At 45.8% G+C, this 14,993-nt stretch overlaps 1 protein-coding gene across 1 annotated transcript in view; it reads left to right on the top strand.

Moving 5' to 3' along the window:
- Positions 1-667: 667 nt before the first annotated feature.
- LOC117006984 (ATPase family AAA domain-containing protein 3) overlaps positions 668-14,993 on the top strand; it is a 29,086-nt gene continuing 14,760 nt past the window's right edge. Inside the window, exons 1-12 of the mRNA XM_033079824.1 lie at positions 668-927; positions 2,040-2,116; positions 2,690-2,791; positions 4,196-4,255; positions 4,583-4,652; positions 5,364-5,529; positions 7,115-7,184; positions 9,104-9,259; positions 9,545-9,601; positions 10,511-10,636; positions 11,331-11,455; positions 13,835-13,886. Coding sequence (XP_032935715.1) covers positions 699-927; positions 2,040-2,116; positions 2,690-2,791; positions 4,196-4,255; positions 4,583-4,652; positions 5,364-5,529; positions 7,115-7,184; positions 9,104-9,259; positions 9,545-9,601; positions 10,511-10,636; positions 11,331-11,455; positions 13,835-13,886 — 1,290 coding nt within the window. The 5' untranslated portion in view covers positions 668-698. The remainder of the gene's footprint in view (positions 928-2,039; positions 2,117-2,689; positions 2,792-4,195; positions 4,256-4,582; positions 4,653-5,363; positions 5,530-7,114; positions 7,185-9,103; positions 9,260-9,544; positions 9,602-10,510; positions 10,637-11,330; positions 11,456-13,834; positions 13,887-14,993) is intronic.

The following is a 14,993-nucleotide window of genomic DNA, read 5'->3' as shown; positions in this document are numbered from 1 at the left end:
CCGGGATAACTCCATGCCCTGGACCAATTTCCATGGAAATCCGGGATAACTCCAAGGCCTGAACCGATTTCCATGGAAATCCAGGATAACTCCATGCCCTGAACCGATTTCCATGGAAATCCACGATAACTCCAAGGCCGTGCCAATTTCCATAGAAATCCGGGATAACTCCAAGGAAATCTGGGATAACTCCAAGGCCTGAACCAATTTCTATGGAAATCCGGGATAACTCCAAGGCTGTGCCAATTTCCATAGAAATCCAGGATAACTTCTAGGCCCGAACCAATTTCCAAGGAAACCCGAGATAACTCCAAGCCCTGAACCGATTTCAAGGAAATCCGGGATAACTGCAAGGCCTGAACCGATCTCAAGGAAATCCGGGATTTCCTAGATCTGCGCCAATTTCCAAGGAAATTCAGTGTTAACCCAAGGCCGCGCCCCCCTCGCGGCCCTTAGCAACGCCCCGCCCTCCCGTTGCTACGCGGAAGCGCCGCCCCGCCCCTTTTGTCCCTCCTGGCGCTCCGTCCCCACACGGCCCCTCCCACCTCCCTCAACCAATCAAACCCCACGCACGGCGCCTCTCCACCAATCAGAGCGCGGCGCGCCTCCCCGGCGAACCAATGGGAGGCCGGCGCGCCGTGGGCGCATGCGCACGTGTCGCGGCGCGTCCCCCGCGTGCAGCCGGCGCCGCCGCCCTCATGTCGTGGCTGTTCGGGCTGAACCGCGGCTCCGCACCGGGCGGCGGCGGGGACGCGGCACCCCCGGGTACCGGCACAGGCGCGGGCGGTGCTGCCGGCCTCTCCCTGCCGCCCGTCCCCGGTGGAGGCGGCTCCGGGGACCGTCAGACGCCCAAGGACAAATGGAGCAACTTCGACCCCACGGGCCTGGAGCGCGCGGCCAAGGCGGCGCGGGAGTTGGACGCGTCCCGTGCGTGAGGGGATGGGGTGGGAGAGCTCCTCGGGGTGTGGGGATGGGGAAGAGGCGATGTCGGAGCTGGGAGAGGGATCTGATCCGTGGGGCCCGGCTGTGGGACGTGAGGGAAGGGCAGGAAGCGATGCCCAGGGAATTCTTGCTGAATGTGAGGAATTAATTGTGTGTTCCACTCTGGATCAGAATTCAGAGAGGGTGTGGGGTGTCCCTCATGGGATATTCCCGATCTGTTCAGACACAATTGTTATAAGTGTATAGCATGTTGTTGGCTTTGTGCAAATATTGAGATAAATGCTGTGTGTATAATGTTAAAATCGCTTTTCTGTATGGCTATAAGCTTTTTTTCTTTTCTTCTAATAGCAAAAGTTAAACATAAGCTTTGTAAAGACAGTATGCTTAAAGTACCCACTTAGTTAAAATAACAACCTGTAAATACATAATAAAAACCCTACAGCTAACACAACAATTACAAAAGGCCAGGACCACCACCCAAATTAAAAAATAATAAAAAAAACAATTAAAACCACAAGCCAAATAAACCCCATGCTCTAAAAAAGCAAACCCAAAAAGTACCCATATAAACAGTTCCCATAAAAAGTTTAACTACACATAACTATAAATATGAAACAAATTAATATATTGTAAAATACATACAACTTACCAAGCACCCAACCATTTTAACCCTTTGCTTTATGTATCTCCTATTGTCTTTTTATTAAACCTTTTAAATTTTACCAGGATAATAAATTGTGTTTTTAACACAATCCTGTGTCCCTGTCCAGGGCAGCCTCTGGATCAGCATTCCCAGTCACAGATCTCTGAGTGCTTCCCAAGGGTTTGTGAGGGGAGAGGGAGCCACCAGAGCATCTTCATAAAATCACAGGTTCCCAGAATGGTTTGGGTTGGAAAGGACCTTAAATCCCATCTCATTCCACTGCTCCAGCCCCATCCAGCCTGGCCTTGGCTGGATTTTTTCCACTGAGAAATTTCCATAATAATTTATTCCCTGGAGGGCTGAAAGTGCCATTGCTCCAGGAACAGGGTGCATTCAGCAGTTTGTTTGCTGAGAAAAGATTTCTCACTGTCCATCATCTCTTCCCACCCTCCAGGCCATGCCAAAGATGCTCTGAACCTTGCCCAGATGCAGGAGCAGACCTTGCAGCTGGAGCAGCAAACCAAACTGAAGGTGTGTTGGGATTTCTCATGTTGGAACTCCTCAGGCAGCTTTGGGAGGGACAAAAATTAAAATCTTTCCTCTGCAGAGGATGAAAAATTTTCCATTCTGTTCAGCTTCAGCAAATAGGAGTTATTTGTGTTAAGAAAAAAAAAATAATTCTGGGAGGTGAAGTCACAGCTAATTTGGCCTATTCTGACTTTTTTTATGGCTTTGATTAAAACTTGAGTGGTTTTGTAACTCCTGGAATATCACTGCTGGGTTTGGGGAATGACAGGAGGCTTCTGTGGGAACTTTAAAGTAGTTGGTGAAGGACAGGCTTCTGTTTTGTTATAAAGGAATTTAGGGATTGTTTGGGTGTTGATTGGTCTCTTTTTAAAATTGTGTTTAATCCTGAAATGGTTAATTATGCTATTTCTTACCATCATTTTGGTATCATATTTTAAATTTCTTGTGTCAGTGATCATCTTTTAATGGTACCACTCTGATGACAGAGTGATTTCTTGGAATAGAATTGCCAGTAGAATTTCTCTCTGGGGTGATTTATGAATTCCTGATGATTAAATTCTCTGATTTTTCCACCAGGAGTATGAAGCTGCCATAGAACAGCTGAAGAACGAGCAGATCAGGGTCCAAGCAGAGGAGAGAAGGAAAACACTCAATGAAGAAACCAAACAGCATCAAGCAGTAAGGGAATGAGGGGGAAGCCAAGTGAGGGCAGACCTTGCTTGTATCCTCCCTTATAGAAAAGGCAATGATGCATTAATTATCCCTTTCATTATCCCTTTAATTAATTATTCCTTTTTGGGGTGAGGGGGTTGTGGGCAGCCAGAGGTCTGGGAGTGTTCACAGGCTGAATTTGTAATGCTGAGCTGGGTTTTTAGTCCTCTTGGACTTTTGTTCCCAAGTTCTTGAACATCCAAAGGAACTGGTGCAAACAGTTTCTCTCATTCTGGATTTTTTGGGGATTTTCCTAAAGGGTTTTTCAGGGAATTGTTGAGCAATACTGGTTTATCAGCTGTGTTAGCCTGGACAGTGCAATGGCTCTGAGTTATTTAGATTTCAGTCTTAAGTAGCTTGAAACCCTGTTTCTTCTGAATTAAACAGGAAAAAATATCTTAAGAGGAGAAGTGATACAAATCTGAGTTGTTGTGAGCAGTGCTGGTTTGTTTGAGCTTGGGTCACTGATGTGGCAATAATCCTGAAACAGGGAAAAAAAAAGGCTGACTTTTACTAAAATCTAAATTATGGTGATTTCTTACTGTGAGAGCACTGGAGATGAGAGAATTGATTGATTCTCATGGTTTATCCAGCTTGGAAAATTTGCTACAACTGTTTATTTGGCACGTGGTGCTTTTGCCCTGGCAGAGTTTGGACTTTGAGCAGGGCTGGCCCAGGAAGCAGCTACACCCTCAGCTGCTCTCAGGGGTTGGTTCTTCACCTCCTGCTGCTCACAGGGCATCATTTGAAAACTCATGGGTTATTTGAAATCCCAGCAAACTCAATCTTGATTTAATTCATGATGTTTTACTGTTGCTGAGATCATTCCCAAGCTGTTCTGCTATCCCTGTGTTTGGAATAGAGAATGATGTCACCTCCTTGCTGGTGGATGTGGATCCTCAGCCCTCTTCCAGCCCAGTGGAGATGATTTGGGTTTATTTATGGAAAATTGATAAGAGGAATTAATGAGGAACAAGTAAATCTTTATCAAACCCAGAGCCCATCAGCACATCCTGACAGTTCTATTGCTTGCAGTCACCAAGCCAGATAATGTGGTTTACAGCATGAAAACCTTGTTTTTCCCAGTGAAGTCTCCTTTTCTGGGCCAAGAAATACTTGCTCTTTGTTTTGACATCTGTGATCCCTTAAAATGAAGTCAGACTGTAGAGACTTCTCAACACAGAGGAGTTTTTGGTGCTGACTGAGAATATTTTGCCCTGTTCACATTGAAACCCAGGATAATTTTTTGTTTCTGTGGATTTTTCCATTTTATTCTGTTTTTTTTCCTCCTGAACCTCATTTCCCTTAGGACCAAGCTGTTTTTTTAACTGCCTAATCTGTGGATTCTGAATTCTGTTTTGTTTTTTGAAGAGAGCCCAGTACCAGGACAAGCTGGCACGGCAGCGCTACGACGAGCAAATGCGACAGCAGGTAGGGGAGGAATCCTGATCTGGAGCTCTGATCCAGCTGGGAATGGGCTGGGAACCTTCTCAAATCCAAGAGATGCTCTGGAGCTCTGCTGGGCACATTTTATCTGTTTTATCTGCTCAGCATCAGCAGTGCTGGCCTGGCACATCCAGGGCTGGGCATTAGGACAAAGCAGCGGATTGGAATTAGGAGGGTGAATGTGGGAGATGAGGAGAAGAAAACATTTCAAGCTGAGCACCAGCTTCTTGAAAATATTTATAACACTTCAGTTTATACTTGATGGAGTTCTTGCAACATCAACATCTCTTCTGCTGTCATCTCTCCCTGCAGCAACTTGCCAATGAGGAGAATCTGAGGAAGCAGGAGGAGTCTGTGCAGAAGCAGGAGGCCATGAGGCGAGGTGAGGATTTGTTCAGCTCTGCTCAGGGTGTGAGGCCCTGTGGAATCCTGTGCTGATCTTTGTGTCCTTGCTGGGTTTGATGTCAGATTGGCAAGAACAGGTAAATCCCAGTAGTGCTGAAATGACCAACTGCTTCCAAGGTTTCTGCACTCCTCAACATCTGCTCTGTCACTCCTGGATTTCTCAGTGAACTGTCAGCATCTCCTGACAGAATAACTGAAATTCTGGTTTCATACTGGAACAACCTAAAATAGAACCAGTTTTGAGAAGGGGAGAGAAACAAAACATCTGGGAGGAGTGGTTGAATCTGTGTCACCTCATCTCCATTCAGTTTCCTGCAGAAAATAAAAAAGTTGGAGCGTGAAACTTGCTCAGTTTCTTTTTGTTTTGGGAATTTCCAGAATTTCCAGTTTGCAGAACTCCACTGGGGTGCAAGTCCCAGAAATGCTGAGGCAATTTGTGTTTGAATGGGGTGGGCAGACTGGTTTGCTCCCAGCACAGATGTGGGAGGGAATAAAACAACCTGTAGGGTTGAGTTATTTCACTCCTTATTTCTTTTTAATTCTCCTTTCACACAATTTTGAGCTTCCAAAATCCCGTTTGGGACCGACACCATTTTGCTTCTCCAATCGGTACACAATGATTTCCCTGCTCCCTGGCATTAAACCACCCCAAATCTTCACCTCTCTGCTGTGTTTTTTTCCCCCCAAGCCACCGTGGAGAGGGAGATGGAGCTGCGGCACAAGAACGAGATGCTGCGGGTGGAGGCGGAGGCGCGGGCGCGCGCCAAGGCCGAGCGCGAGAACGCCGACATCATCCGCGAGCAGATCCGCCTCAAGGCGGCCGAGCACCGCCAGACCGTGCTCGAGTCCCTCAAGTAGGTCAGGCCAGGGCCTGCAGCTCCCCCAGGAGTGTGGGACAGCCTGGGGTTGGTTCCTCTGGTGTTTGTCCGAGTGTCCCGGTGTGTGAGAGAACCTGGGGTTGGTTCCTTTGGTGTTTGTCCAAGTGTCCTGGTGTGTGAGAGAACCTGGGGTTTGTTCTTCTGGTGTTCATCCAAGTGTGTCCCAGGAGTGTGGGAGAACCTGGGGTTTGTTCCTTTTGGTGTTTCTCCAGTTGTGTCCCAGGATTTGGGAGAACCTGGGCTTTGTTCTTCTGAGGAATTTCAGCCTGGTGCTTCTCCAGGTGTGTCCCAGTGTGTGGGAGAACCTGGGGCTTGTTCCTCTGGTGTTTGTCCAAGTGTGTCCCAGGGTTTGGGAGAACCTGGGGTTTGTTCCTCTTGATGCTTCTCCAAGTGTCTCTCAGGATTTGGGATAACCTGGGGTTTGTTCCTCTTGGTGGTTCTCCAAGTGTGTCCTGGGGTTTGTTCTTTTGAGGAATTTCAGCCTGGTGCCTCTCCAGGTGTGTCCCAGTGTGTGGGAGAACCTGGGGCTTGTTCCTCTGGTGCTTCTCCAGTTGTGTCCCAGCATGTTGGAAAAGCTGGGGTTTATTCCTCTGAGGAATTTCAGCCTGGTGCTTCTCCAAGTGTGTCCCCACATGTGGGAGAACCTGGGGTTTATTCCTCTGTTGTTTGTCCAAGTGTCCCAGTGTGTGGGAGAACCTGGGGTTTGTTCTTCTGGTGCTTGTCCAAGGTATATCTCAGGATTTGGGAGAACCTGAGCTTTGTTCTTCTGAGGAATTTCAGCCTGGTGCTTCTCCAAGTGTATCTCAGGATTTGGGAGAACCTGGGATCTCAGGATTTGGGAGAACCTGGAGTTTGTTCCTGTGGTCCTTCTCCAGTTGTGTCCCAGCATGTTGGAAAAGCTGAAGTTTGTTCCTCTGAGGAATTTCAGCCTGGTGCTTCTCCAGGTGTATCTCAGGATTTTGGAGAAGCTGGGTTTATTCCTCTGGTGTTTCTCCAAGTGTATCTCAGGATTTGGGAGAACCTGGGGAAATTCTCTGAGGAATTTCAGTGCACTGTCACCTGACTGGAACCAGAGCCCTTTATGGTGATAGAGTTTTTCTAAGAGGTGATTTCAAACCCTGATTTCCAGTCCTACAGCTCAGTTCCTCTGAGAACCCCTCAGTTCTTGCAGCTCCCCTCAGTCCTTTCAGAACATCCCCCACAAAGGTAAAAAGCAGTTTGGATCCACAGGGATGGGTGTTTAGGTTTGGAATTGGTTCATTTTAGTTCCTTTGAGATTTTGCACAAAAAAAAAAGCTTTAAATTCCTACAGTTCAGCACAAATAATGCATTAAAGAAATAAATTGATACCATCTTAAGGCCAGATGCTTTTCTGGATTTAATCCCAGCTCAGGTGTAGGCATCAGATGATTATAAATGTATTTTCCATGCTTGTTCATGTTCCAATTCTGAGGTGATCCCTTAGCTTTGACTTCTGAAGAAGATTAACAACTTTAATACAATATGAAAATCTTTAAAATTTATCAATTCAGTGCTTGAAATTCCTGTTTTCTTACCACAGGACAGCTGGGATGCTTTTTGGGGAAGGATTCCGTGCTTTTGTGACAGACTGGGATAAAGTCACAGCCACGGTAAGCTTGGCCAGATCTGGCAGTAACTTCCAGAAAAAACCTGTCAGTAAATGTGTGTTCAACTCCTGATGGTGTCACAGCTTTAGATCTAATTTTGATGGAGCCTAGAGAGCACTTAGAGAACTCTAAATGAATTGATGAAAAGCCAGAGCAGCATCTTTTCACAGGACAAAAGAGCTTGGCAGTGAAATCTTGGGGACACAAAGTTGTTTCTCAGTGTAATGCTTACAACAAAACAGCAGTGAAAATAGATTTTTTTGGTAGTGTGGCTGGTTAAAATAGAAATTTTGCTTTAAATCTTGCTGCCCCCCTCTGATTTTATACACACAAAACATCCTTTTGCTGAGAGCACTGGGGAGAACAAGACAAGCTTTTAGTGGTTCCTTTTGTCCTGTGTACCTGGGGTGTCTGCAGAATTCAGAGTTTTTTGTAGATCAGTGCTTTGAGCTGTGCATTCATTTGACCCAGATACCAATTTCCTGCATTATGGTCAATTTTTGCTTCTGACATTCTCTTCTCTTGTGAATTTGGGACATATAGCTTTAAAAAAAAAAAAAAAAAGTTGGTATATTTTTGGAATAACACAGCTGGAACTCCTATTTTCTGTTGCTTTTGAAATTTTTGAAATTGCTGTAAGGTAAGAATCAGTTCAGTTATTTTAAGATTCTTTTAAATCAAGAATTTTGAGCTCTGTCTATTCTAAGGGCTGCTCTTTCTCTACCTCTTCCCAGCCAAGCACAACCCCAAAGGTTCTACTTCAAGTTTTTTGGTTCATTGTGATTTTAGTGTAATTCACTTTGTTTACTGACCAGACACCCATTCCTTTGCTTGATAATTTATGACAAATAGACTGATTTTTAGAGTTGGAAATTGGGTTCTTGTTTGATCCAGAGCTGTTTTAAAGCTCTGTTTCTCTGCATCTTGTGACATGAACATCAGTGAAGTCCCAAAATCTGAGAAAATTATTTCAGATCCATCCAGGCAGAGGAACTTTGTGCTGGATGGTTTAAGAGACGTGAAACCATGGCACTATTTTTACAGGGAGGCTGCTAAAAAGGTGAAATCTGTGCTCTGTATCTGAGCTGAATTGGGCACTCTTCACCTCCTGGAACTCCCAGTTCTGATCCCTTGGTGTTTCCAGCCAGAGCAGAAGTGATGTCACACATTTCAGCAGAGTGGGAGCGAGCAGATGGTGCTCATGCTTTATTGAGCAGTGCCATCCTTGTTGTCCTTGAGGCTTTTGACCCTGAGCTGTACTTGCAGGAGAAGTCAGCTTATTTTAAAAGCAATTGCTGCAGTTTGCTCTTTGATATAAATTATTGGCATCAGCTTTAAGCTGACTCCTGAGTCTGGAGTGTTTCTGCTTCACTGGCAGATCGATGGCAATGTCTCATTTGTGTTTCTGAGGGAGCAGCCCAGTGCAGTGATGGCAGTTCCCATCCCATGATGGTTTTGGCTTTGCTGCTCCTCTGGAATCCCCAATTCCCTGTTGTGTTGGGGCTGGCACCTTTAGCAGATATTCCCTTTTTATGCCTTGCCTTGGTGGCAGCCACAATTCAGCCACATTCAATTTTACCTTGGCATCTTCAACTCAGCTTTCATTTTTTGCTGTGCTGAGGGGAATTCTGGCAGGCAGCACCTGGCTGCTGTGGCTCTTTTATCTTCATTACTCAATCCAGTTGAAAATCTGGACAGCCCCACACATTTTGGACTCAGGACTAAATTCTTCCCTTGTGCTTTTGTGTGAGACCTTGACTGTCTGAACAGGGATAAAACACCTTACCAAAAATAAACCCCTCCTGCTCAGCATTTGTCCTGAATCTTAATTCCCCACCACAGGACAAGCTGCACACACCAGCACTGCCTTGCCAAGTGGTTTTTGTTCATTTTTCCCCTTTTTTTTTTTTGTTTTTTTGCAGGTGGCAGGCCTGACCCTGCTGGCAGTGGGGGTTTATTCTGCCAAAAATGCCACGGCTGTGGCGGGGCGTTACATCGAGGCACGGCTGGGCAAACCCTCCCTGGTGAGGGAAACCTCCAGGATCACAGTGCTGGAGGCTCTCAAACATCCCATCAAGGTAAAATTCAGCTTTGTTACACTCAGCAAAACTCAGGCTGGAGATGTCAGTGGGTCTGAATAAAATTCAGCTTTGTTCCACTCAGCAAAACTCAAGCTGGGGTTGTCAGTGGGTCTGAATAAAATTCAGTTTTGTTCCACTCAGCAAAACTCAAGCTGGGGTTGTCAGTGGGTCTGAATAAACAGAATATTGGAGGGAGAATGGGCTGAGCCCACTGGCATTCTCTAGGATGTCCAAATGTGGTTTTTTTTTCTGCCTGTGAGTAACTGAATTTGTCCTCTCAAGGTTGGTAAACGTCTCACCAGCAAGGCTCAGGATGCCCTCGAAGGAGTTGTTCTCAGTGTGAGTACTCTGCTTTCCTGTCTTGGGCTGTGAAGGATGACTTTAGATTCTAAATAAGAGCTGCTGGTTCTTTAAACTCACTTCTGAAGTGGAATTCCAGCAGTTTTGGAGTCATAGCACCCTTGGGACACTGAGACCATGAATAAGCTCCTGTGTTCAGTGTGACATGCATTAAGCAGCTTGTTCACCTTTTTCCCCTCTGTGAAAAGCAGTTGGAAGTGTCAGTTCAATCCTTGCTCTGGTGCAGTTTCTCTCTGTAGTCTGCATGTTAATATTCAGAATTCCACTTGTGCCATCTGAAGTTAAGGATTACTGAACCCAGACCTGCTTCTAGGCCAAAAAAAAAAATCCAAATATTGTGTGCATTTACCCACCCTGAGATTGGTTTTTAACTTGCTAATTAGTGCTACTTCTATATTTTTGCTTCTAAATTTGCTTCCTGGTTATCAGGCAAATTTAAGAGCTGCTTGAAGCTGCTGAGAGAAAATGTTCCTGCAGGAATAGCTCTCTCTCAGTATCCCCAAATGCAGGAGTAATATAAATATGAGTTTATGACTTGAGAAGGAATTAGCACTGCAAAGAGTTGCTTATGTTCTGACATATCCCTCCCAGGGCATCCATTAGGAAGTGAATATTTAGGTGTTATCTGTTCCTAGAGTAGTCACTGCACTGCTTCCTGCCCTGCTGCTTTTTCTTATGAAAGAATTGTAGCCAAGTGGACAGAAAATCGAGTAAACCCTCACATAGGACAGGAAATGACCTTGGTGTGGAGTCATGAGCAGCTGAAGTTAAGACTTAAAAGCTTGAGCCTGGAGTGCTGCCTCCTTCCTGCAGGTACTGATTTGGGAACCTGGTAGGTTCAGCTCTTTTGGTGCTTTCTGGTGCTGACCTTTAACTCTTCCCTTGCAGCCCCAGCTGGAAGCACGTGTGAGAGACATTGCCATAGCAACAAGAAACACAAAAAAGAACAAAAGCCTCTACAGGAATATCCTGATGTATGGTCCTCCTGGCACTGGAAAAACTCTCTTTGCCAAGGTAAAACCCTGCCAGGATTCTGCCAAGCTGCACCTTGCAAAGGGCCTGAGAAGCCTCCCTGGGCTGAAATCTATTGCTGGAGTGTTGCATAAACATTGTGTTCCTGTTGGGGAGGGAGGAAAGGGCAGCCTGCCTGCTTCAGCTCTGAATCAGTGCAGCCACTTGGATCCTGGTGCTGAGAGGAGGCAGAGCAGCTTTTCCAGCTGGGATTTGTGGGAATCACAGCAGCAGCCACTTCATCTCCACCTCTGCTGGGTTTATGTCCTTGGCTAAGGGCTCTTTCTGCTGGTGCTCAGTCCCAGAGCAGAGATTGGCATTGCCAGGATGATTTTTGCCTGGATCTGAGTCAGAATTTGATTTTTTTTCCTGCTTGTCCACAATACCTGAGGTTTCATCGACTTTTTAACAAACTGGTGCAAGTTGATTATTTTTTTTCCTCTGTCAGGACATTAGACCTCTACCCCAGTAATTTTCTGAAGATTATGGCACCTACTGGATTTCTAAAGCCACCTAGTTTGGGTTTCTAAAGCCAATAGAGATGGACAGAAATGGAAAAAATAAGCAATACACAAGTTAAAATTGACTCTAAGTGATATAACACTGACAGGACTAAACTGCTTTAATTCCCTCTTCATCCTCCATGGCCTTGCAGTGAAAGAAAAGGTTTAATTTGCTGGTTTTTGTTTCCTTCCAGAAATTAGCTGTGCACTCAGGCATGGACTATGCCATCATGACAGGAGGGGACGTGGCCCCCATGGGCAGGGAAGGGGTCACAGCCATGCACAAACTCTTTGACTGGGCCAACACCAGTAGGAGAGGGTAAGTTGAGCTTTTCTTGAATCCTCACTTTGTTTTTTTTTCTCAAAAAACCCTCACACAGAGCAGCTCAGCCCCTCAGACACTGTTATTGAGTGAGGTAACACTGAGCAAACCCAAATGTAAAGATTTCCTAGAATGGGTGAATCCCTGATGATTAGTAATATTTAAAAAGCTAAAAGCCTCTTCTCTCTTTTTTCTCTTTTCTCTCTTCTCTTTTCTCTTCTCTTCTCTTCTCTTCTCTTCTCTTCTCTTCTCTTCTCTTCTCTTCTCTTCTCTTCTCTTCTCTTCTCTTCTCTTCTCTTCTCTTCTCTTCTCTTCTCTTCTCTTCTCTTCTCTTCTCTTCTCTTCTCTTCTCTTCTCTTCTCTTCTCTTCTCTTCTCTTCTCTTCTCTTCTCTTCTCTTCTCTTCTCTTCTCTTCTCTTCTCTTCTCTTCTCTTCTCTTCTCTTCTCTTCTTTCTCTCAACCCCTTTTTACACCAACTTTTCCAGCTCAGTCATCATTTGATTGTCTGATCTCACCAAGCAGGAGGAGATTTCCTGCCCACTTGAAAGCTGGGACAAATTTCCTTCAGGGTGATTAATGATCTGACAGTAATTAGAAGATTTAGCACAAATCAGGTGCTCACACTCTGGATGTTCCCTGTTGCAACTGCTCAAATTTTAAACACTGATAGTATTTAAATCCAGCTTCTTGTTTACTTTTGAGTCTCAAGCAGGAGGAGTGAATTATAAATAAAAGAGGATAAGGAGGAGACAGATGCTAAAGTATAAAAATCCCAAACACAAAAAAGAACTTTTGCTTTTCCAGTCACCTTTAAAACAAATTTTTATCTGCAGAGAATCCTCATGCTGAGGCTCAATCTTGGCTCCCAGATTTTGTAGAAATGTGTGGAGTTAATTTTCTCCTACCCATGTAAATGGATTTTTGCAGTGCAGAGGTAGCTGAGCAGTTGTTTGTCCAGCCAGGATGGTAAAATCCTGCTAATATTGAACTTTTAGGGGGTGTTTTGTGCTGGTTTGATCTCAGATCTGTAAATGTGGCTGCCCAGTGATTTATGTGCTCTCTGATTGCTTGAGATGGGCATTATCTTGCAGTGTCTCTTTTAATCCTTGCTTCATTCATCACCTCAGTCTTTCCATTTCCTCTCACAAAGAAACATCCCAAGGATTTACATTTTTAAGCTTCTTTCCTGAGGAACAATAGAAGGGAAGGTGTTAGAATTTAAGTGAGCTGAGAATTTAAGTGAGAAATTGGAAGAGAAGTGAGGATGCTCAGCTGGATTCTTCCATTAAGGAATTCTTTTCCAGCACTGCCTGGGTCTGAATTTCTCTGCCCTGATAAAATTTTCTGTGCATTTCAGCTTCTTACACTTGCTGATCAAAGCTTACATGTGTCCACAGAATCAATATCTCACCTCCAGTTGTGCTGAAGCATTTAAGCAAATTTAATTCTGAATATCCACCAGCCTTAGCTGTTGCCTTTATTAGGTGAAATTGTGCTAACAGACACCTCTGCAGAGAATATTTGGGAGAAGCTGGGGCTGGGTGGAAGATGTTAATAGGCCTGAAATCCCCTGGAAAAAAAGCTAGGCAGAGGTAATACAAGCTGTGACAGCTTTATGAGCAGCCTGCTTCTGTTATTGATAAACATCTTTACAGGCTCAGTCCCTTGGGAAGAGCACTGCCCTTGGGTTGTAAGTGAATTTATTTTGGTGAATAATTCATGGGCTTTATTAATTCACTTCTCCACAGGTAGTAGAACCATTACATTAGTGGTGTTGTGCTTTGGAAAAGAAAAAAAAAGCTCACAAAACAACAGAGCAGGCTGAGCAGAGGACTCTGAGCTTCTCAGAGTGGAAAAATGGCAGGGAGGTGTCACTGTCACCAAGATTTCTGCTTTGTGCCCTTGCACACATCTCTGTAAAGAGGAGGGAATGGTAAAACAGCACTCCCAGACTTCAGCAGGTCTAAATTTCAAATATTTACTGCAGCTTGGCACTAACATCCAGCACTGCCAGCCACAAGCTACAAACTATGAAAACTCCCAGCTAGATTTAGAAATCCAGAGGAGTTTCAGGTCCTGTGCCTTAGTCTTGCTTCAATGTGCTTCTGAACAGCAGGAAACAGAACTCCAGGGGCCTGGGGGCAGATTGATGGCCTGAGGTGTGTGAAATAACAAAAATAATAAATTCTTAGCTGCTGGGTTGGTCCAGGAGCACAGCACGGACAGGTTGCTGCAGCTTAGCTGTCAGAGGAAAGGACTTGTGCAAAACTTTGGGGGTTTATTGCAGCTCTGGGTGCCTGGCAGTGGGGCAGGAGGGTCCTGCAGGCAGCTGAGCCTCACTTCCCCCTGTCCTGTTCCTGTGCTTTCCCTTTGCAGCCTGCTGCTGTTCGTGGACGAAGCGGACGCGTTCCTGAGGAAAAGGGCCACGGTGAGTGCTTGGGGTGTGTCTGCTGCTCCTGCTGCTGCTGTTCATGTTCCTGCTCCTGCTGCTGCTTCTGCTCCTGCTGCTGCTGCTGCTGCTGCTCCTGCTGCTGCTCCTGCTGCTGCTGCTGCTGCTGCTCCTGTTCCTGTTTCTGCTCCTGCTCCTGTTCCTGCTCTTGCTCCTGCTCCTGTTCCTGCTCCTGTTCCTGCTCCTGCTCCTGCTCCTGTTCCTGTTTCTGCTCCTGTTCCTGCTGCTGCTGCCCCTCCTGCTCCTGCTGCTTCTGCTTCTGCTCCTGCTGCTCCTGTTCCTGTTCCTGCTCCTGCTCCTGTTGCTGCTCCTGTTCCTGTTCCTGTTCCTGTTCCTGCTCCTGTTCCTGTTCCTGTTCCTGTTCCTGCTCCTGCTGCTGCTCCTGCTGCTGCTCCTGCTCCTGTTCCTGCTCCTGTTCCTGTTCCTGCTCCTGTTCCTGTTCCTGCTCCTGCTCCTGCTCCTGTTCCTGTTCCTGCTCCTGTTCCTGCTCCTGTTCCTGCTCCTGTTCCTGTTCCTGCTCCTGCTCCTGCTCCTGCTCCTACTGCTGCTCCTGTTCCAGCTCCTGTTCCTGCTCCTGTCCCTGCTCCTGCTCCTGCTCCTGCTCCTGCTCCTGTTCCTGCTCCTGTTCCTGTTCCTGTTCCTGTTCCTGTTCTTGTTCCTGCTCCTGCTCCTGCTCCTGCTCCTGTTCCTGCTCCTGCTCCTGCTCCTGCTCCTGCTGCAGTGCCAGCCACAGCAGCCTCCTGCACTCTGTGCCTCCTTCAGGGGCAATAAATGAAAGCTGGCAGGTGCTCAGTGCTCACCTGGTGGCACAGACAAGGAGTCAGTGTTTGGTTTTTGAGTGTCTGGAAGCTGAGAATTCCTGCCTGCAGGAGATGGTGGTGATGCCATCATCATTTTGGTTTAAATACCTCTTCTTTTCAATAATATACACACTTTGAATTCCTTAAATCTAATATCTTGACATAGTCCTAATATTCTGTTAAGCCAAAAAAAACCCAAACAGCCTAAAAGCCTTGCCATTAAAAACCAGAAACCCTATTAAAAAAACCAAACTCCTCTCTCTAACAAATCCTATAAACTAAAATT

Source organism: Catharus ustulatus, chromosome 24 (assembly GCF_009819885.2).
Source record: "Catharus ustulatus isolate bCatUst1 chromosome 24, bCatUst1.pri.v2, whole genome shotgun sequence".
Classification (NCBI taxonomy): Eukaryota; Metazoa; Chordata; class Aves; order Passeriformes; family Turdidae; genus Catharus; species Catharus ustulatus.
The sequence above is the reverse complement of the archived record's forward strand: the minus strand, read 5'-3'. Positions and strand labels throughout refer to the sequence as shown.